The 24,615-nt window shown below is 34.4% G+C and overlaps 1 protein-coding gene across 2 annotated transcripts in view; it reads left to right on the top strand.

Annotated features, from left to right (window-relative positions):
- Nucleotides 1-24,615, top strand: part of SUPT3H (SPT3 homolog, SAGA and STAGA complex component) — a 589,460-nt gene that overhangs the window by 305,618 nt on the left and 259,227 nt on the right. For both annotated transcript variants that reach the window (XM_051997074.1, XM_051997073.1), the window contains exon 3: nt 6,030-6,114. In XM_051997074.1, coding sequence (XP_051853034.1) covers nt 6,030-6,114 — 85 coding nt within the window. The remainder of the gene's footprint in view (nt 1-6,029; nt 6,115-24,615) is intronic.

Raw genomic sequence — 24,615 nt, 5'->3', positions numbered from 1 at the left:
AAAAAGTAACTAGCAACCAAGACCACACCAATTATTTAACCACAGTATCCAGAATAATTTAACCACATTAGAGTTTGTAGCCAACAGTAAGTACTGAAATGTTGGAAGCAACTACAACATCCAAAAAGACACACACATGGAACTAAAGAAATGTCTCTTTGTCCTTACTTTTCTGTTTGGTTCCTGGATGCCCCATGGGAAGGATCTGCTTGTGGGACTTGTGTTCTTGGGGGCTGGTATGAAACTGGTTGTTGAGCCTGCCTGTTACAAATTATCACCAAAGCAGTCAACCTTTATTTCTCTCCCTTGGAATTCCTGTGATTAAAAATAAATCACATCTTTCCCCCTTATCCTTAATGAAAGTCTTCACATTTTTAAAATGGGTTATTGGAGAATAGTGGTGCATTCTATTAAGTATGTCGAATAGCAACAGCGTAAAATGACATGATGCTAACCCTTAAGGAAACATTTCCATTCTTCCTCGTTATGGAACTATGGAAATTTACTTGGAAAATGCTCTTATATGTACACAATTTGGTTTAGGGACCAGACCTGTGAGTTCATCATAACAGGGAATTGATGGATGAGGACACTCCTACTAATGCTTATCAGCACATTCTTTTTGGTTTATATCTTAGCATTCAATGATTTGCATAAGGTTATTGTATACAATACAAATCAGAGGTGTGACTTGAACCCAGGACTTATTGGCTTTCAGGCTAGCTCCTTACTATGTCATGCTGCCTCTTATGCAGATCTATGAGTAAGTAAAATTGATTAACTCTCCGATCTAATTTTATATTAATTTATTTTGGGGATTTCTACTTTCCTATTCATTTATCTTTTCTCTTTATTTTGTATTAACTAAAACATTGACAATTAAAATAAATAATTACCCTAATGGTTATGACTCAAATCTGAGTAGCTAGAAAACTTAGAGACTGATAGATAATTACTGTCATAGTATAGAATCAAAAGACCTTTTTTTCTTTGGTTCAAACTTATGATTTCAACTACATGATCAATTTGCTACAAACTAATAATGCAGATATATCATTCATTTCTCCTTACAATTAGAGAGGTTTGCCTAATAATAAATCCTATCTCTCCCAGCCTTTCACTCCATTTATGCTACATACTTTCTAGTCCTGTCCTTTATCACATCTCCTTTGTAATACTCTCCCTATCTCTAATCAGTCTTCTCTATGTCTAAGGGATATTGCTAATACCAGGATCAAATATCTGTCTAATTTTGTCACTTCTCTGATCAACTGATTCCAGTGGTTTTCTGTAATCATTAGGAACAAATATAAGTTCAAATGTTTTAAAGTTCTTCACAGTTTGGCTCCGACTTGTTTGTAAAGACTTTTATTACTCTTACTTCCTTTATGCATTTTTTAATATTGTATCCTTTCTGTATCCTATATGCATCATTAATTTTTCCAACCAAACTAACCTTCCTCTTAACCACAAATGGTCATATCTTCTTCCTTCCCTTACCATACCCTACATTTTATCTACAATGTAATCTTTGGTCCCTCAATCAACCTCAGTTTCCAACTCCCCTGAACAAACCACTACTTTTCTCCCATTTTGGCTCCTTGACTGTCCTCTTCTGTTGAGTTCTTAGGCCTCTTAATATATTGGCAGATGTTTCCTACCTTCCTTCAGCTTTGAACCACTCCCATTATTTGCTGCTTTGCCTCTTATACATGTGTTGCTAATGACTTTGGGGGAAAAAATCACACTCCTAACTCTGATTGGGTCCACCATAAATTTATGGCACAAATTTCAACTGGCCTCTCATTGTTGCTAAGTGACTTTGAACAAGCCATCTTTTAATCTTTAGTTTCCTTATCTGAAAAATGAAGGCAGTGATCTCTAAGATCCTTTTCAGATTCTTTGATCTAACTTTAAAATTTTTATGATCTTTTGTTTTCTTTGGTGCACCATCTACCTATCTAAGTAAATTGAAGCTTCTTATAAGTTAGTTGAATAATCTTTGTGAATTGCTGTGGCCAACAAAATTCCATTATTTGCTGTCTGTTCTCTAGTTTTGTGTTTCTCTAAATTTAGCTTGTCCAATACCTGAAAAAAAGAATAGATTGGTATGAAGCCTTTCTGATTTGATACTACTTATCATGTTTTGTCCTCTGCTGCTATAGCATAGCCTTTAAAAGATGAGTGTTACCCTTCACAACACAATGAAACATTAGAGTGGCATTTCAATAGAACATTATGTTGGAGAATGGTTGAGTAAATTGTGGTATATGAATGTTATGGAATATTATTGTTCTGTAAGGAATGACCAGCAGGATGAATACAGAGAGGACTGGCGAGACTTACATGAACTGATGATGAGTGAAATAGCAGAACCAGGAGATCATTATATACCTCAACAATGATACTGTTTGAGGATGTATTCTGATGGAAGTGGACCTCTTCGATAAAGAGAGCCTTAATTGATCAAAGATGGACAGAAGCAGATACACCCAGAGAAAGAACACTGGGAAATGAATATAAACTGCTTGCATTTTTGTTTTTCTTCCCGGTTATTTATACCTTCTGAATTCAATTCTCCCTGTGCAACAAGAAAACTGTTCGGTTCTGCACACATATATTGTATCTAGGATATACTGCAACCCATTCAACATGTAAAGGACTCTTGCCATCTGGGGGAAGGGGTGGAGGGAGAGAGGGGAAAAATCGGAACAGAAGTGAATGCAAGGGATAATGCTGTAAAAAATTACCCTGGCATGTGTTCTATCAATAAAAAGTTATTAAAAAAAAATAGAACATTATAGTTTCATTTTGCAAATAGTATTTGATTTGTTAAAAAAACAAACAAACTTGATTTGCATGCAGCTTTTGAGAAACACACTTCATAAAGCAAGTTACATCTGTACATGATATGTTCTGTGTAGCAAAATTATTTCTAGCCATGGTGCCAAATTTTTTATTCAATTGATTTCAAAATCTCTTACAGTGAATATAGCCTATACAAAAAAAAAAAAAAAATCCTTTCTTTTGTGTTAACTGTGTGTTAACTTTTTAGGAAAAAAAAGTGTTGTTGAGTTATAATTAAACTTTTCATTATTTTTTCTGTCACATAACAGCTTATTCTTTACCACTACTCACTTTCCCATTTTAGATACCTTGATAGAATACCTAGAGATCAGTTCAACTGCAAGCCCAAACATTTCATTAATTTTTTTTTTTTTTTTTTTGGTGTGAAAGAGTGATTCTTCATTAAATTGATTCCTAAAAACCATAAGCAGATATATACTTATATTATCCTGAAGCTGAATTTTAGCAATTATTTATTAAGTAGATGCAGAGCCCAAGACTATCTGGTAGAAGAGATCAAAAGATTTGTAAGTCAGGACCCTTCTCCTCATGGAGTTCACAATCTATTAGTTGTCAATACAAAATGATATGTGAAAATTACACAAGAGAACGAAGCTTCCTGTGTGGCTTCAAAGGGAGTAAAAAACATCACTTATCCAGGAGACCATGGAAAATGTTTTGAAGGGGGTTGTATTTGAGTTGAGCATTGATGAGTAGAATTTCAATAAGCAGATATAAAAATTAGGATAAGGACATTCTATGCTTGGAGACCAGTGTCTGTACAAAGGCTTGGAAATAAGACAGTAAAAGTCCTCTTTTGTAGAGAAAGAAAAGAGGTTCAAGCCCTATTTAGTTGAAGCTTAGAATACATGGAATTGAATAGCCTGAGATAAAATTGATAATGTAGGGTGGCAGCAGGCTGAGGAACTTTATTTTTTCTAGATATAGATAGACTTTAGATCAGACTTTGTATGAATATTTCACGCCCGACAGGACCTAATCCCAATTCTATTATGCCCTTTATCCCTGAAATGGATCTGCTCCCTTTTAAGATTGGGAATGAATGGAAGAACAGGAATACATTTCACAAACTTGCCTAATTATGTCATTTATATTTATTTTGTATAAACAAACTTTGGGAATGTCTAAAATGTGTATATGTTTTGTTTTGTTTTTTAAGTGCAGGTTTTTCTTATTACTTAAAATATTTTGGTTTGGTGCATGGGAAGTATTCATCAAATATGTCTTCCTTCTGGTATAATTTTAAATATATATACTTTTTGTAATAATATAAATTTCCTTAAAAGCTTATTTCTCTAATTTAACAGGTGTTTATTTAAAGATCATCTTCCAATTTGTCTTTGTATTGGCCCACATTGCACATAGATACATACATGCAAGTCTAATTTAAACCCACAGTGTGCTGTAGCAATTTCCTTCACAAAAATGCTGAACTGGTTAGCCCCAAGTTCTTATAGTATTGGAACACAAATCTATGATTTCATTCAACACATGGGATCCCATTTCTAACTTTAAGCATGCAACTTGACTAGAATTTCATCTTATCTTATGAACAGTCTCAGGTTTTTAGGCATCTGCCATCTACTCAGTAAGTGAGAATTTAGAATATTAGAGTGTCGGGCTAATAGAAATGGTCATTAAAACATTTGGCATGTTGATTGACTTGAGATGATTCTCCCTAGAATCGAGGATGAGGAGTAAAAAATTAAGGATTAGAGGGAAGAAAAATTGGTCATGGTGAGCAAAAAAAAAAAATCATCAAAGGGGGAAAAAGAAAACAAGGAATAAAAACAATAAGTAAGCTAACAGCAAAAACAACAAAAAAATAAAAATATTATGTTTTGATCTACATTCAGTCTTCATAGGCCTCTTTCTGAATGCGGATGGTACTTTCCATCACAATTCTATTAAAATTACCTTGAATTATGGCATTGTTGAAAAGAGCCAACAATGTTAGCTCATCACAGTTAATCATCTCCCACTCTTGTTGTTACTATTTACAATGTTCTCTTGGTTCTGCTCATTTTATTTAGGATCTATTATGCAAGTCTTTTCCAGGCTTTTCTGAAATGAGTCAGCTATCATTTCTTATAAAACAGTAATGTTCCATTACATTCATCTAACATAACTTATTCAGCTGTTCCCCAACTGAGGGGCTCAATTTCCAGTTACCAAAAGGTAACTTTTCCTTCCTTTATGATTGCTTTGGGATCCAGACCCAATAGAGTTACTGCTGGATCAAAAGTATGCATAGTTTGATAAGTTTTGGACATAGTCTGATAAGCTTTGGGCATAGTTCCAAATTGCTCTCCAGAATGGTTGAATCATTTTACCATACCTCCAAAAATCCATTAGTGTCCCAGTTTTCCCATATCTCCTTCAAAATCATCATTATCTTTTCCTGTCATCTTAGCCAATCTGAAAGGTATGAGTGCTATCTCAGAATACTATTTCTATTCCTTGGTGTTATCTAGGCTACTGAGAAGTTAGGTGACTTGTCCAAAGTCACCCAACCAACATGAATCAAAAGCAAGTTTTGAGCCCTGACCTTTATGCATTTTGCTGCTGATATTTGTATTTTTTGTGTGAATCAAATTGTCCCTAGACATTTAACTCTGCCTTCCTTTAAGGTTCATTCTGGTCTGCTTACTATGATCAGTATTAATTGTTGGTGATCATTCCCTCTAATTATATTCGTGTGTGTGTGTGTGTGTGTGTGTGTGTATGTGCTTACATTTGGTGCCTTCTTCCCTGTCTCCTTGAAGAATGTGAGCAAGAGCTGGGTTGTTTTTTTTCTTCTTTTGTGTTTGCATCTTTAATGCCTTACATTTAAGAAGATGCTGCTTGTTGGATTGGTGTAGTTACCTCCCTCTCCTGAAGAACTATTAAAATCATAAGTAAATGGAACTATTCAACTTATATGGGTTGATATCTTCAAAGAAGAAAAACATGCTGTTTTAGGATATGTAAATAAGTTTAGGATGAATGAAAATCATCTTGTATATCTCAAATATTTACTAAATGTTAAATTTGTTGAATTGTTTCATGTGCTATAATATTATTTGACTGGTTTCCAATTCTTGCACCCCAAAACAAAACAAAACTTTCTACTTTCAACTTCCTTTGGGTTTATTAATAGTAATTTATTTGTTTATTTCTAGGTTTTCTTTGGGAGACGCTAGAAGGCCACTTCATGAAACAGCAGTCTTGGTGGAAGATATTGTTCATACTCAGTTGATTAATTTGGTAAGAATATATATTGTCATATATGGAGTGGCCCAATCTATAATGTTATTTCACTCACCACATGTGGTTCTCCATGAATACTTTTTTCCTCTCCTATTTTTATTGTATTAGCTTTGTTCATCAAAAATAACTATCCTTAACTGAGTGCTAAGGGAAAAAATATATTTTTGTCATCTAATTAATATAATTAATATTAAAGTTTTGAAGGAAGAAGATCCTGAACCAAATGAAGCCAAAAGGTGTCAAATTTCCTAAAGAATTTATCAGGGGGATTATGCCATTAACGGGAGGGCTAATCCAAAAAGGATTTAGCACCCTAAAAAGATTTAGAGGGAGATTAAGGTTCTTTTATAAGGGAAATATAACCTCAGAGGTTAATATCATAATTTGGCTTTCTGATTGGATACAGTAAAGTTATGATGATGTGGGGCCTAAACCTGAGATAGTATTGTAATAAAGGTTGACTTAAGGAGCAGAACCAAGAGATGATCAGTTGTGATTAACTTGGCTCTTTTCAGCAATGAAGTGATTCAAGGCAATTCCAATAGACCTTTGATAGAAAATGCCACTTGCATCCAGAGAGAGAACTATGGAGATTAATGTGAAAGTAGATTGAAGCATGGTGTTTTTACCTTTTTGGTGGTTGTTTGCTTGTTTGCTTGTTTGTTTGTTTTTCTTTCTCATATTTTTTTTTTCCCCCTTTGATCTGATTTTTCTAGTACAACATGACAAATATGGAAATATGTTTAAAAGAATTGCACATACTTAACCTTTATCAGATTGTTTATGTCAAAGTGTTACAAAAACCAAATGCTGAAAATTATCTTTACATATTTTTGGAAAAAAATGAAATGCTATTAAAGCATAAAAAAGGTTCACTTAAAAATAACAAAAAGCCCAATTAAGATGAAAAGATCAAGATAATCTGTATTTCTCTCTGCTTGCCTCAGAGAGTAGCTTGGATTGTTGAATTCTGACTTTTCTCTATATATAGTGCCACTCCATGCTATCAAGGACCTGTCCACCTATCAAAGATCTGGAGTCTTCTCCTCTCTCATCAGTACCATAGGAAATACCAGAGTTAAGATTGAAGCCAGGTCCTTTGGGATTTTTTTTTTTTATTGTAGTAAGTTTATTCATTTTTAATACACATTGCTTTATAAATCATGTTAGGAGAGAAAAATCTTAGCAAAAGGGGAAAACCAGGGTAGAAATTAAAAAAACAAACAAACAGAAAAAAAGAAGTGAACATAACATGTGTTCATTTGCATTCAGTCTCCTTAGTTCTTTTTATGGATGCAGATGGCATTTCCTATCCAAAGTCTATTGGGATTGCTTTGAATCACTGAACTACTGAAAGAAATTAAACCTTTCATAATCAATCATTGCACATTCTTGCTGTTATTGTGTACAATGTATTCCTGAGTCTGCTTGTTTCGCTCAGCATCAGTTTTTGTAAATCTTTCCAGGTCTTTCTACAATCAGCTTATTCTTTTTTTTTTTTTTTTTGCTCAGGCAATTGGAGGGCTGGTGCTCTATCCACTATGCCACCTAGCTGCCCCGCATTCATCATTTTTTAAAGAATGATAATGTTTCATTTCCTTCATGTACCACAACTTGTTCAGCCATTTGCTACCGCTTGGATTCTAAATCAAATGTTCTTTCCATTTTTTTTTTTTCTTATTCTCTTATAAATAAGAATACCACAGTAGATTATCTCAAGTAAATGTGGTAATTAAATAACTTAACACTTAATTTTAACTTAAATCATGGCATCTTTATGTTACCTCTTTAAAATATGAAATAGATAAGATTTTTTTTGCGTGTGTTTTACTTAGAATAGCTAAAGATGAGGATAAATTAACAAGCTGCTTTGTTAACTTACTGATTTTGCTCGAGAGTTCTTTTATTTCAAGGGAAATGAAAGTCACTTTAATGACTTAATTTTTTAAACTTCGATATGGAGTGGACTACTTCAATTATAGACTTTTATATTCTGTGAAATTCCTTTGAACATTATGTGATTGCTTAGGAAATATTTCATATTTATTGTTGAAATGCTATTTTTATCATTAAATATGCTCTCATTTTCATCTGTTTATACCTTTTGTTATGTTAATTTTGGAAAAGAAATGAATTATTAAAAATTCATTTTTTAGAAACAGCATAAGATAAAAAGCAATGAACTAGGATGCAGAAGACCTGGATTCTAACTCAGCCTTTACCACTAGCTGGTTATAAATAGAAAACCTTTAAAATTTTCTGGGCAATAGTTATCTCCTCTCTAAAACAAGGGCATTGAATTATGTCATTTTCATAGTGCTTTCACCTTTAATGATATCACTGTAAGATCTAGGAATGTCTACATCTGAGAACTAGATTTCTGTTTTCTTTTATTTCCTTTTTTTCTTCACATCTGAGTTAGACTGCATTTTTGTCATAATACATTTCTTCCATGGTTGAATCTAAGTTGTTTTTTTTCTCCTGCCTAATGTGAAGTCAAAGTATGTTAGTTCATTTGCAAGAAAGTGTAGCATTTGATCAAGTCCAGATTTGAGCTTCCAGATTCCAAAAGGAGTTGCCTGTTTGTTTACTTTTGTTGCCAACCTCTTGATATTTGTGAAGCTAATGTTTAGGTCCCAATATTTAATTCTATGATGTAGAAGTCTGGTTGTAATCCTTTTTCCCCTCCTTTTTAAGGTTAGTACTACTCATCTTTTTTTTTTTTTTTTTAAATAATTATAACTTTTTATTGACAGAACCTATGCCTGGGTAATTTTTTACAACATTATTCTTGGGACTTCCGGTTAAGATGGCGGAGAGGAGGCTCACAGTTGCATAAGCTCCGCGCTTTCTCTCACTATCCACTTCATTACAAGCCTCTGAATCAATGCTTGACTGAAAAAAACCCACAAATAGTTACCAAGAGAAGCCATCCTTGAGATCCGCCAAGAAAGGTCTGTCTTTACTGGAGGGCTGGGGCGGTTTTAGATCGGGCGCAGGCGGCGGGCAGCAGCAGTGAGAGCACGGGAGCAGACTGGAGAGGGGGTGGAGAGTGATCGTAGCCGTTTCTGCGGGGAGAGCTTCGCTACAGGTTTGGATAATTTCCTCCGGCAGCAAGTCAACAGCCCAGCAGAGAAGCTAAAAACACCGGGGCTGAAGAACACAACCGCAAACAGCTGGAGTCTCTCGGGACCTGGCCGCCCCCCCCTTCCCCCCCCTCAGTGACTCAGCACGCTTTGGGATCTCAGAGCGCAGGCGCAGCACAGTCCTGCTAGTGCCTCACTGCTGCCACCTGCAGTCTGTAGAGGAAGCTCGATAACACACCCAGCCCCCCCCCCCAAAGAAAGACTCCAGTTTTTTCTGTTTTTCTTTGGTAGTTTATCTCTGATTAATAGACAGAATGAGCAAGAAGCTGAAGAGGACTTTAACCCTTGACAGCTTCTATACAGATAGAGAGCAGACTCTAAATCCTGAGGAGACTAAAAACAGGCAGTCCCCAGGTGATTCCCCAAAGGAGGAAATCATCTGTTCCTCAGCACAGATGAACCTCATAGAAGTGATTAAAAAGGCTCTCACAAGGGAGCTAGAAGAAAAATGGGGAAAGCAGAGTGAGGCTTGGCAAAAGGAGAGGGAGGCTTGGGAAAAGGAGAGGGAGGCTTGGCAAAAGAGCCTGGAGAAAGTTAAAGAGAGAGTGGATAAAGAAGTAAAATCCTTGAAAAATAGGATTAGTGAACTGGAAACAGAAAACAGCTCTCTAAAAAACAAAATTGGCGAAATGGAAAAAAATTCCACAGAACAAAAGAACTCAATTGGACAATTAGAGAAAGATTTTAAAAAAGTGAGTGAAGAGAATACTTCACTGAAAATCAGAATTGAACAAGTGGAATTGAATGACTCGAGGAGACAAGAAGAATCAGTCAAGCAAATCCAAAAAAATCAAACAATGGAGAAAAATGTGAAATACCTTCTGGGGAAGACAACAGACCTGGAAAACAGATCCAGGAGAGACAATCTGAGAATCATTGGACTCCCAGAAAAACATGATGAAAAAAAGAGCCTGGACACTGTCTTCCAGGAAATTATCAAAGAGAACTGCCCAGAAGTCATAGGAACAGAGGAAAAAATAAACATTGAAAGGATTCATCGATCACCCACTGAAAGGGATCCTAAAATCAAAACACCAAGGAATATAGTGGCCAAATGCCAGAACCCTCAGGTGAAAGAAAAAATATTGCAAGCGGCTAGAAAAACCCAATTCAAGTATCAAGGAGCCACAATAAGGATCACCCAGGATCTGGCAGCATCCACATTAAAAGATCGAAGGGCCTGGAATATGATATTCCGAAAGGCTAAGGAACTTGGTATGCAACCAAAAATAACTTACCCAGCGAGAATGAGCATCCTTTTCCAGGGAAGAAGATGGACATTCAACGAAGTAAGCGAATTTCATCTATTTCTGATGAAAAAACCAGAACTTAACAAAAAGTTTGATCTACAAATATAGAACTCAAGAGAAATCTAAAAAGGTAAAGATTAATCTTGGGAACTATATTTTGACTATATAGATGTATAAAGAATACATGTATACCTTGTTCTAGAAATTGATGTGGAAAGGACATTGTACCAGAAAAAGGGTAAAGTGGGGGTAGTACATCTCATGAAGAGGCATAGGAAACCTATTATATCTGAGAGAAAGAATGGAGGGGGATGAATATAGTGGGTATCTTACTGCCTTCAGAATTGGCTTTAAGTGAAAAATCTTAAGACATATTCAATCTATGGTGAAACTTCTCCCATCTCATTGAAAAGTGAGAAGGGAAAAGTGGAAAGGGAAGGAATAAGCTAAGGGGAAGGGAATACGGGAACTGGGAGGGAAAGGGGTAAGATAGGGGGAGGAACTCTAAGGAGGGGGGAGGGATACTAAAAAGGGAGGGCTGTGAGAAGCAAGGGGTGCTCACAAGCTTAATACTTGGAAGGGGGGGAAAGGGGAAAGAAGGGAGGAAAGCATAAACCGGGGTTAACAAGATGGCAAGTAATACAGAATTGGTCATTCTAACCATAAACGTGAACGGGGTAAACTCCCCCATAAAGAGAAAGCGGTTAGCAGAATGGATTAAAAGCCAGAATCCTACAATATGTTGTTTACAGGAAACACACCTGAAGCGGGGAGATACATGCAGGTTAAAGGTAAAAGGTTGGAGCAAAATCTACTATGCTTCAGGTGAAGTCAAAAAAGCAGGGGTAGCCATCCTGATCTCAGATCAAGCTAAAGCAAAAATTGACCTAATTAAAAGAGATAAGGAAGGACACTATATCTTGCTAAAGGGTAGCATGGATAATGAAGCACTATCTATATTAAACATATATGCACCAAGTGGGGTAGCATCTAAATTCTTAAAAGAGAAACTAAGAGAGCTGCAAGAAGAAATAGACAGTAAAACTATAATAGTGGGAGATCTTAACCTTGCACTCTCAGAATTAGATAAATCAAACCAGAAAATAAATAAGAAAGAAGTCAAAGAGGTAAACAGAATACTAGAAAAGCTAGATATGATAGATCTCTGGAGAAAATGTAATGGAGACAGAAAGGAATACACTTTCTTTTCAGCAGTTCATGGAACCTATACAAAAATTGACCATATATTAGGACATAAAAACCTCAAACTCAAATGCAGTAAGGCAGAAATAGTAAATGCATCCTTTTCAGACCACGATGCAATGAAAATTACATTCAACAAAAAAGCAGGGGGAAGTAGACCAAAAAATAATTGGAAACTAAATAATCTCATACTAAAGAATGATTGGGTGAAACAGCAAATCATAGACATAATTAATAACTTCACCCAAGAAAACGATAATAATGAGACATCATACCAAAATGTATGGGATGCAGCCAAAGCGGTAATAAGGGGAAATTTCATATCTCTAGAGGCCTATTTGTATAAAATAGAGAAAGAGAAGGTCAATGAATTGGGTTTGCAATTAAAAATGCTAGAAAAGGAACAAATTAAAAACCCCCAGTCAAACACTAAACTTGAAATTCTAAAAGTAAAAGGTGAGATCAATAAAATTGAAAGTAAAAAAACTATTGAATTGATTAATAAAACTAAGAGTTGGTTCTATGAAAAAACCAACAAAATAGACAAACCCTTAGTAAATCTGATTAAAAAAAGGAAAGAGGAAAATCAAATTGTTAGTCTTAAAAATGAAAAGGGAGAACTCACCACTAACGAAGAGGAAATTAGAGCAATAATTAGGAGTTACTTTGCCCAACTTTATGCCAATAAATTCGACAACTTAAATGAAATAGAAAAATACCTCCAAAAATACAGCTTGCCCAAACTAACAGAGGAAGAAGTAAATATCCTAAACAGTCCCATCTCAGAAAAAGAAATAGAACAAACTATCAATCAACTCCCTAAGAAAAAATCCCCAGGACCAGATGGATTTACATGTGAATTCTACCAAACATTTAAAGAACAATTAACTCCAATGTTATATAAACTATTTGAAAAAATAGGGATTAAAGGAGTCCTACCAAACTCCTTTTATGACACAGATATGGTACTGATACCTAAACCAGGTAGGCTGAAAACAGAGAAAGAAAATTATAGACCAATCTCCCTAATGAATATTGATGCTAAAATCTTAAATAAAATATTAGCAAAAAGATTACAGAAAATTGTCACCAGGATAATACACTATGACCAAGTAGGATTTATACCAGGAATGCAGGGCTGGTTCAATATTAGGAAAACTATTAACATAATTGACTATATCAATAACCAAACAAACAAAAACCACATGATCATCTCAATAGATGCAGAAAAAGCATTTGATAAAATCCAACATCCATTCCTAATAAAAACACTTGAGAGCATAGGAATAAATGGACTTTTCCTTAAAATAGTCAGGAGCATATATTTAAAACCATCAGTAAGCATCATATGCAATGGGGAAAAACTGGAACCTTTCCCAGTAAGATCTGGAGTGAAGCAAGGTTGCCCACTATCACCATTATTATTTAATATCGTATTAGAAACACTAGCCTCGGCAATAAGAGTCGAGAAAGATATAAAAGGAATTAGAGTAGGCAATGAGGAAACCAAACTATCACTCTTTGCAGATGATATGATGGTATACCTAGAGAACCCAGAGATTCTACCAAAAAGCTATTGGAAATAATTCATAATTTTAGCAAAGTAGCTGGCTACAAAATAAATCCCCATAAATCCTCAGCATTTTTATACATCACCAACAAAACCCAACAGCAAGAGATACAAAGAGAAATTCCATTCAGAATAACTGTTGATACCATAAAATATCTGGGAATCTATCTACCAAAGGAAAGTCAGGAATTATATGAGCAAAATTATAAAAAAGTCTCCACACAAATAAAGTCAGACTTAAATAATTGGAAAAATATTAAGTGCTCTTGGATCGGCCGAGCGAACATAATAAAGATGACAATACTCCCTAAACTAATCTATTTATTTAGTGCTATACCAATCAGACTTCCAAGAAAATATTTTATTGATCTAGAAAAAATAACAACAAAATTCATATGGAACAATAAAAAGTCGAGAATCTCAAGGGAATTAATGAAAAAAAAATCAAATGAAGGTGGCCTAGCTGTACCTGATCTAAAATTATATTATAAAGCAGCAGTCACCAAAACCATTTGGTATTGGCTAAGAAATAGATTAGTGGATCAGTGGAAAAGGCTAGGCTCACAAGACAGAATAGTCAACTATAGCAATCTAGTGTTTGACAAACCCAAAGCCCCTAACTTCTGGGAAAAGAATTCATTATTTGATAAAAACTGCTGGGATAATTGGAAATTAGTATGGCAGAAATTAGGCATGGACCCACACTTAACACCATATACCAAGATAAGATCAAAATGGGTCTATGACCTAGGCATAAAGAACGAGACTATAAATAAATTAGAGGAACATAGAATAGTTTATCTCTCAGACTTGTGGAGGAGAAAGAAATTTGTGACCAAAGATGAACTAGAGACCATTACTGATCACAGAATAGAAAATTTCGATTACATCAAATTAAAAAGCCTTTGTACAAATAAAACTAATGCAAACAAGATTAGAAGGGAAGCGACAAACTGGGAAAACATTTTCACAGTTAAAGGTTCTGATAAAGGCCTCATTTCCAAAATATATAGAGAACTGACTCGAATTTATAAGAAATCAAGCCATTCTCCAATTGATAAATGGTCAAAGGATATGAACAGACAATTTTCAGAGGATGAGATTGAAACTATTACCACTCATATGAAAGAGTGTTCCAAATCATTATTGATCAGAGAAATGCAAATTAAGACAACTCTGAGATACCACTACACACCTGTCAGATTGGCTAAGATGACAGGAAAAAATAATGATGAATGTTGGAGGGGATGCGGGAAAACTGGGACACTAATGCATTGTTGGTGGAGTTGTGAACGAATCCAACCATTCTGGAGAGCAATCTGGAATTATGCCCAAAAAATTATCAAAATGTGCATATCCTTTGATCCAGCAGTGTTTCTATTGGGCTTATATCCCAAAGAAATACTAAAGAAGGGAAAGGGACCTGTATGTGCCAAAATGTTTGTAGCAGCCCTGTTTGTAGTGGCTAGAAACTGGAAAATGAATGGATGCCCATCAATTGGAGAATGGCTGGGTAAATTGTGGTATATGAATGTTATGGAATATTATTGTTCTGTAAGAAATGACCAGCAGGATGAATACAGAGAGGCTTGGAGAGACCTACATGAACTGATGCTAAGTGAAATGAGCAGAACCAGGAGATCATTATACACTTCGACAACGATATTGTATGAGGACATATTTTGATGGAAGTGGATTTCTTTGACAAAGAGACCTGAGTTTCAATTGATAAATGACGGACAAAAGCAGCTACACCCAAAGAAAGAACACTGGGAAACGAATGTGAACTATCTGCATTTTTGTTTCTCTTCCCGGATTATTTATACCTTCTGAATCCAATTCTCCCTATGCAACAAGAGAACTGTTCGGTTCTGCAAACATATATTGTATCTAGGATATACTGCAACATATCCAACATATAAAGGACTGCTTGCCATCTAGGGGAGGGGGTGGAGGGAGGGAGGGGAAAAAAAAATCGGAACAGAAATGAGTGTAAATATAATGTAATTATTAAATAAAAAAATTAATAAAAAAAAATAAAATAAAAAATAAAATAAAAAAAAAAAAAAAAAAAAAAAAAAAAAAAACATGACCACATATAGCTGGTTTTTCACATAATCAGCAATATGGAGGTGGTGTTTAATGCACATTTTAAATAATCTAAAAAAACTCTACAGAAAATCACAGAAAATAATTCTTTCATAATTATGCTTTTTAAAAGTGCCATGTATGAAATTTTCACATATTGTAAGATATTAAGTCTCACTCTTCCTTTCCCTCTCTCCCTTTCCCTTCCTTCTTCTCCCTCCCTTCTTTTCCTTCTCTCTTTTCCTCTTTCCTTCTTCTCCCTCTCTCCCTCACCATTTTTTTCTTCTCCTTTTCCCTCCCTTCCTACTCCATTTCTCTTTTCCTCTCTTCTCCTCCTCCTCCTTCTCCCTACCCTCTCTCCTGTCTGTCTGTCTGTCTCTTATATATGCGTGTGTGTATATACATACACAATATATTATATATACATATACATAGATGTATATATAGATGTTTATATATGTGTGTGTAATTAATGATTATCTTAACATAAAATATTATAGTTTATATAATATTTTGCAACATTTTTGTCTCTTCAGTTGGAAGTTGAATTTTTTTAATGTGAAAATGAGATCAAACCAGACATAATAAACTTTTATATTTTGAAAGAAAAAAAAAAAAAAAAAAAAAAAAAAAAAAAACAACATTATTCTTTATACTCACTTCTGTTCTGACTTTTCCCTTCTCTCTCTCCACCCCCTCCCCCAGATGGCAAACAGTCCTATACATGTTAAATATGTTACAGTATTTCCTAGTCACAATATATATGTGCAGAACCAAACAGTTCTCTTGTTGTACAGGAAGAGTTGGATTCAGAAAGTAAAAATAACCTGGGAAGAAAAACAAAAATGCAAACAATTTACATTCATTTCCCAGTGTTCTTTCTTTGGGTGTAGCTGCTTCTGTCCATCTTTGATCAATTGAACCTCAATTAGATCTTCTCTTTGTCAAAGAGATCCACTTCCATCAGAATACATCCTCATAGTATCGTTGTTGAAGTATATAATGATCTCCTTGTTCTGCTCATTTCACTTAACATCAGTTCATGTAAGTCTCTCCAAGCCTCTCTGTATTCATCCTGTTGGTCATTTCTTACAGAACAATAATATTCCATAACATTCATATACCACAATTTACCCAACCATTCTCCAATTGATGGGCATCCATTCATTTTCCAGTTTCTATCCACTACAAACAGGGCTGCCACAAACATTTTGGCACATACAGGTCCTTTTCCCTTCTTTAGTATTTCTTTGGGGTATAAACCCAGTAGTAGCACTGCTGGATCCAAAGGATCTAATTCCAGATTGCTCTCCAGAATGATTGGATTCGTTCACAACTCCACCAACAATGCATCAGTGTCCCAGTTTTCCCGCATCCCCTCCAATATTCATCATTATTTTTTCCTGTCTTCTTCGCCAATCTGACAGGTGTATAGTGGTATCTCAGAGTTGTCTTAATTTGCATTTCTCTGATCAATAGTGATTTGGAACACACTTTCATATAAGTGGTAATAGTTTCAATTTCATTATCTGAAAATTGTTTGTTCATATCTTTTGACCATTTATCAATTGGAGAATGGCTTGATTTCTTATAAGTTAGTCAATTCTCTATATATTTTGGAAATGAGGCCTTTATCAAAACCTTTAACTGTGAAAATGTTTTCCCAGTTTGTTGCTTCCCTTCTAATCTTGTTTGCATTAATTTTGTTTGTACAAAGGCTTTTTAACTTAACATAATCAAAATTTTCTATTTTGTGATCAATAATGATCTCCAGTTCTTCTTTGGTCACAAATTCCTTTCTCCTCCACAGGTCTGAGAGGTAAACTATCCTATATTCTTCTAATTTATTTATAATCTCGTTCTTTATGCCTAAATCATGGACCCATTTTGATCTTATCTTGGTGTACAGTGTTAAGTATGGGTCCATGCCTAATTTCTGCCATGCTAATTTCCAGTTTTCCCAGCAGTTGTTGTCAAATAATGAATTCTTATCCCAAAAGTTGGGATCTTTGGGTTTGTTAAACACTAGATTGCTATAGTTATTGTCTATTTTGTCTTGTAAACCTAACCTATTCCACTGATCAACTAATCTATTTCTTAGCCAATACCAAATGGTTTTGGTGACTGCTGCTTTATAATATAGTTTTAGATCAGGTACAGCTAGACCATCTTCATTTGATTTTTTTTTTTTCATTAATTCCTTTGAGATTCTTGACCTTTTGTTCTTCCATAGGAATTTTGTTGTTATTTTTTTCTAGATCATTAAAGTAATTTCTTGGGAGTCTGATTGGTATAGCACTAAACAAATAGATTAATTTAGGGAGTATTGTCATCTTTATTATATTCGCTTGGCCTATCTAAGAGCACATAATATTTTTCCAATTATTTAAATCTGACTTTATTTGTGTGAAAAGTGTTTTGTAATTTTACTCATATAATTCCTGACTTTCCTTTGGTAGATAGATTCCCAAATATTTTATGCTATTGATGGTTATTTTGAATGGAATTTCTCTTTGTATCTCTTGCTGTTGGATTTTGTTGGTGTGCTACCCATTATTTTGCATTAGCTGTGGAGCCACTGTGCAATCTAGGTGTCTTAAAAATTATAACCAGATGTGAATAAATCTGTGGCATATTCAGGTTAATCCATTATTAAATGACAAAAATATGTAAAATACTCTATCAATTATTAGTAGTAGTTATGATAATTTCTACTATAATGCTCTAGTATTTGTGATACTTAATCTTCTTTCTAGGGATTGCTGTCCTTATAATTCACCATTCTGAACATACTGGTGCTGTGTTGTTCTAGTAAGTATTAATCCCTATCTGACTATGTCCAGCTTAATCACACAGTAGAATATATATACATGTCAGCTCCTGAGAAGAATATTTTAAAAATTATTCTTGAGGGGAGAGAGGTGACATCCATTTTCCTGGTTCAATGAAAACAATTTTAGTAGCTAATAATCATTGCCAGAAAGAACAACCATTAATTAAATAGTGATCCTATGCTTATTTCTAATATTGAATTACATTACATCAGTGTACCACAATATTTCTATTACTGAATTCCATTAGTATACCACAGTTTGTTTCATCTTTTCCCAGTAGATGAGCATCTCTTTTGTTTCTAGTTCTTGCCACAGTCAAACTAAGACCTATTGAAGATTTAACTTAAAAAGGTCAAGAACTCCCAGTGCATCCAGGGCTATCTCCATTCATCCTGATCTATATCTATCTCTAGTCATCCTGTTCTTTATCTGTCCACTGGACCCAAAGGTTCTGGAGGGGAAAGTGAGGCAGCTGACTTTGTCCAGCCCTCGTTCACTTAAATTCAGTTCACTTGAATGGCATCACCTCCTTGATGTAATGGTTCTCTTTGAGAATGAAGGACAAACAACAAAAAATCACCAGAAAACTAATTTAATCATTTCTTTGTAACTGGACATTTTAGTTTTTTATTTTTCATGTTTCTTTTTGTTGACACATTGACTTTTGTTGTTTTGGTCTCTGCTCCTCTCCAGGAGTGGGGGGTATCTGATCTGAGCTTTTATTTTTTTGTGTCCTTTTGCTGCTTTTTACAACTCATTCTGGGACCCTCTTAATTTTTGGTACTTCCAAACCAGTATGATCCAGGAAGAGGTCTGTTCACTGCTCTTCTAGTCTGTACTTTACAAATTTCTGATTCATCTTGTATCTTTTTGCATGTGTATGGTTGGGTGTCTATAGTGAATTTTGTTACTTTGCTATTGTAAAGCATTAGAATTGGATTTGATTGGAGAAGGTAATAGTTTTACAATTTTTCTGAACTAGAAAGCTGGTATCAGAAAAGACCATGTTCCCTAATTCCATCCTATCTCTCCATCCTACTCCTTGCTCCCAAATCAGCCTTTATTCATAAAAATAATTCAATAAAATATTTGTAAATTTGAATATAAATAGTTCAATAACTCTTTTTTTGTTGTTGAAAAAAATATACTATAGAAATTTAAGGAAGAATATGTTTAGGAGACTAGAAAAACTAGACATTTATCCAGGTATTAAATTTGGAAACCATTTCATTGAATTATTTTTATTGTGATATAGTTACATAGTTATATAACTCATTAATGTTTCTATTACTAAATTATATTATTCCCTGTAATATTTTAATACATTGTCCTTAAGAGCTTCTTTAGAATAAGCAATATTTTTGAAATTTCAAATGATGTTATCCCCTAAGAATTATATGTAGAGAATGCTCCCTCATGGATATATCAAATTGGGAAATTTTGGCATTTTTCTAAATCAAAATAAGTAGAAAATGAAAATTAGGGCTCTTAAATTAAATTTGTGAAGTACAAAAGGTTTTACTAGTCACTTCCTGAAAATGCAGGTAAGTCTTTATTTAGAAAGTAAATGTCTTTGAATGAGTTGAATAAGTCAAGACTTTTTCTGAGGCAACCACAACTTTTCAGCACAGAACTAAGAACCATGGAGTGAGTCAAAAAGACCTGAGAAACCAAAATAAATATTTCAAAGTCTGTGCTTTGACTTCCTCCTCCTGTCACCCACTCCCCAAGTTCTAACTCAGAACTTATTTGCTCTTAATATAGACATATTTCTAAAAAGCTTGGCTATCAGTTTTCTTAGTTTACTGTAAATCAGAGTAACAGATTAAAAGGCTGTGTGTATTAAGGAGTTGTGATAGAGAAAGAAAGTGGACTTCTGTGCTTCTCATCAGGCAAACTCAATGAAGCTATAGGAGATGGCAAGAGAAGAGACTTCGAAACAAGTCCCACTCCCCCACCCCCCCTTTTTTTTTTTTAACCTTTCCAATATTACTGTTACTCCAATGATGTCCTTTGGCCAAAAAAGTCATAATATGACACATCTCACACAAATTGAATCAGTAAATAGATCACCCAAGGTATAGCAGAAAAATACAAGAAAAATATAAGTTGACTTCATAATATGACTAACAAAGAATTATATAAAGTGGTATAAAAATTGTCACTAAAATATATAATCTCAAAAGGATATGGATTAGTGATAACAAAGAAATAACTAAAGTATACTCATGAAAATCTGTATAATGTTCTGATGTAAAAACTCTCAGAATCTCTTAGGGAAAAATTTATGGAAGAATATGGACAAGAGTGGTACAGATTGAAAAGGTATCATTGGACTGTTATCTGCATTGCTGCAGAAAGCAGGAGAAAAAAACTCCCCATTGATAAAATCACTGATTGCAAGATTTGATTTTAATAAATCCCACAAATATCCCTACCAATTTTGATCATCCCTGGAAGTCTGTTATGTCATAGAATAATGTAGTAATTTTGTGTTAATGCATTCTCCTTAAAACAGAGGGTTCCATCATGTATTTTAGAATACATCTACCAAAAACAATTAAAATTTAAAAATTAAATTAAATTAAACCATGACTTCTAAAGAGGTAATCTTTATTTACTAACATATAAGCTCTGTAGAATATACATCAGCTAAATGAGCTGTCATAGTGTTTTATATATCATTCTGATTTTACTTCCAAAGAATGACATTTACATACCTGTTCTTTCATAAATGAGCTGTCTTATACAGTGCACATAATATTTGGTAAATTTCTTAGGTTATTATTCAAACATGGGAATTAGTCTGGTAAAATAGAAAGAACACTTCTTTTGTGATCTTGTTTTGGGAATTTGCTTTGAGCCTTGGATATGACCCTGGTCATGATATATCTTTGTTCATAAGTAATTCTTTTAAGAATTATTCATATTAATTGTTTTATGTTATCTACCCACTTATTAGTTATTATTTAGTGGTATTTATTTCTACAAAATCTATTAATACATTATAAATTCTATATGTATGGAGACTATGTTTTAACTAAATTTCAGATCTCTCTAACACCAGCACCATTACCTGCCACAGTATTCTGAATCATATTAAACCTTTAAAAATAATTATTAATGAATGAATGAGAGATTGAGAAAGACTCTGAAGTCTTTGTGTAAAAAAATATTGCTTCTTGCTATCTGCCTCTAGAAAAAAGAATTGATATTGGTTGACTCCAGCCCTGAAGTGTGTTTTTTTTTACTTTATTGTTTTTGCATCTTTTTTGTTTGTTTTATTCAAGTCTTCTTGTGAAAATGTTTTACATTATTGCATGTATATAGCCTGTATTGCATTATCATCTCAGGTGGGGAGGAATGAGGAGGAAGGGAAAGATAGAATTTGAAACCAAAATTTTTTGAAAAATTTTTTTTTAATTTACCATTTATAATAAAATTAGAGCTTGAAAAAGAGGAGACATGAAAAATGAGAAAAGTTTGGGGGATAGAAAACATAAGGCTAATAATACTTTTATATGATTGCATATTATATTTATAGTTAGCCATTTTATAATAGAAAATTTGTTCACCTTGCTTTAAGATTTGTCTTAAAGCACTTCAAAGTAAAGAAGTAAAGCACTCCAAAGTAGCACTCTAAAGCACACCAAAAACAAGGCAGGAATTTATTAGATCCTAGAAAAGGTAATGTAGATAGAAAGGTAACTAATAGAATGCAGACACAGTCTTCCTCCAATACTGCTTAGATGCCTACTGAAAAAGTGCCCTAGTCAACTCTCTAAGACCAATGTAAATCTGCCTATAAATAGGAGCAGATGAAGAGGGGATGGTGGGAATAATTCAGCTACCTCAGATCAGTGAGCAGAAACAAAAAAACGGGCTGAGGAAGTTGAGAGTATAGAGGACAATACAGAAGAGAAGAGGAGGTATAAGAGAAGATAGTAGTAGGAAAGGATAGCCTGTGGTAGAGAAGGGTTCTAGAAGTGGAGTTCTGTCAGGAAGGAGCAAGTAACCACCAGTAGATAGGAGTGTGAGAGAAAGATGTCTAGGATGAAAAGGGACTTCCGGAGGTCACAGAAGGAAGAATGGGTGGGATTGGAATGAGGAAAGGATAGGATAGTTAAGGAAGATTGAGATATGAGAACAGGAAATTGGCATTGGGGATAGTGTTTTATTATGGGACTAGTGACTTAGTAATACAAGGATAGGAAGAGAAACAAGCTGTCTGAAACTGTTAGTCATAGGGGTAGTAGTGAGTGGTAGATGAAAAATAAAGTTCATAATCTATAAGGAATGTTATTGATGGGCAAAGTTGCAGGCACTTAATCACTCACCTTTTTGTCCCATTGGAAAGGGAGAGAGGGGATGAGTGTTGCTGGACTACTGGCAATAAAAGGTCCTGTACCAGGGCTGGATCTTAAGAAGGCCTGAGATCCTATTGACCTAGCTTGCTGTTAACATTCCTTCCTCATCCATATAAGAATGAGACAAGGACAGTGGAAGATTGTGTTGTTGCATACTGTTTTCCTACTCCTCAGAGCAGAAGGAACTAAGCGCTTTCCATACATATCTTCTATCCTAAATCTTATACAACTATCCATCTTCCCTACCCATCCAGTTACTCATTTACTGTCTCAAATATCAGGCCATATATTTCCTCATCAATTTACATCATCTATTCTTTAGAATGAGATACATCTACAGTATGCACAGAATCAGTGTATCAAAAACATACTTGTGACAGGAAAAGCAAGTAGGTTAAGAACACAGTTAAATAAGCTGAATAAACACTGGTGTATAATTTGTGGGGAAAATGCTTTGATTCACTGTTTTGTTCTTGTTTCACTGATTTGCAAATAATTTCAATCAGACTACCAGGATGAGAGCACATGAGGGTTTTTAAATTTTTTTAGATTGGCTTTTCATGCCCCAGGATTTAACTTAGTTAATAGGGTAATTTAGATAGCTTAAGGTCCTAAGAATGGAGCCAGGATGTTTGGGGTAAGAGTAAAAAATACATACAATAACAATGGACCTCTGTGTGGGGCAGGTTTCACAGCAAAATGTTAAAGCCAGGATTGGAATGGGTAAGGAAGTAACAGGGTAATTCAGACAGTTTTAGATATCCAAGTTTTCAGCCAGGATGTTGGGAGTAAGGAGTGTGTAGGTGGAGGGAAATGGGTCAGTGATGGAACTGGGCCAGGGCAGAATACAGAAGGCAGGAGAAGCATTGAATAATGAGCACATCAGCTGACTTTTTATGAACTGATGCTGCTCAGTGCATCTCTAACCTGGACTCTTATTTCAACTGATTAGTGTTCTCACCAACCTGATCAAATTTCTCAACTTCTCAAACAATTAGATCTTTCTTTTAGAAACTGCTTAGTGTTTAATCACTCTCTATCAATCTCCTGATTGATATATCTGCATTATTCTTCTTAAACATGAATGTTCCCCAAGATTTTATCCTAAATCCTTTCTTCTTTCTCATATACTCTTCTTGTGATGGAATTAACATCTTTGAATTTAATTATCATATCTTTACAGATATTTCCCAGTTCTACATATAAATGAATGAATGGATAAACGAAAAAGTATAAAACATATATGTAAAACATTTTAAAGCACTGTTTTTAACACTGCAGATACAAATAGAAAAGAAGATAGTTATTACTCTAATGAAGCTCATTCTAACAGGAAAAGACAACATACATAGGAGGTTTTAGGCATTTATTTGGGTGGAAGGTGACATTGCTTGTTAGGGTGTCAGAACAAAATGAATGACAATGCATCTTTAATGTTATTTCCATTGATAACATTCCACTGATAAAGTCACTTAATTGCACTGCCTCAAATCTTTCTGCCCATTTTAATCCATTCTCCACACAACTGCCAAAGTAAAATTTTTAAGTATAAATCTGACCATGTCATTCTCTACTCAGCAAACTCCAGTGGCTTCCTATTGTCTCTAGAATCAAGTATATATTCCTCTGTCAGGCACTGTGCTAATTAATTACTGGCCATACAAAAGGAAACAAAAGACATTCCTTTGTCCTCAAAGAATTTACAATCTAATGGGGGAAATAAAATGCAAACAAATATATAGAAAGCAAGCTTTAGAATTTATTAAGTGGCTCTTGCAATAATCTAGGTAAGAGGTGACACTCTCTAGAAATAAAAAGGATAGTTGTGTAAATAGAGAGAAATATCCAGATGTGAGAGATTCTGTGAAAGTAGAAATGGCTGCACAATTTAATTTATTCATTATATGAAATGAAAGAGAATGGAGTTAAAGATAACACTATGGTTACAAACCTGGGAGCATGGAATGGTGATATCTTTTAAAGACTCAGAAAACTCTGGAAGAGGAATATAGGGAAAAGAAGATAAAGAGATAAGTTAAC

This window comes from Antechinus flavipes, chromosome 4, assembly GCF_016432865.1.
Source record: "Antechinus flavipes isolate AdamAnt ecotype Samford, QLD, Australia chromosome 4, AdamAnt_v2, whole genome shotgun sequence".
Taxonomy (NCBI): domain Eukaryota; kingdom Metazoa; phylum Chordata; class Mammalia; order Dasyuromorphia; family Dasyuridae; genus Antechinus; species Antechinus flavipes.
This window is presented reverse-complemented; position numbering and strand designations above follow the sequence as displayed.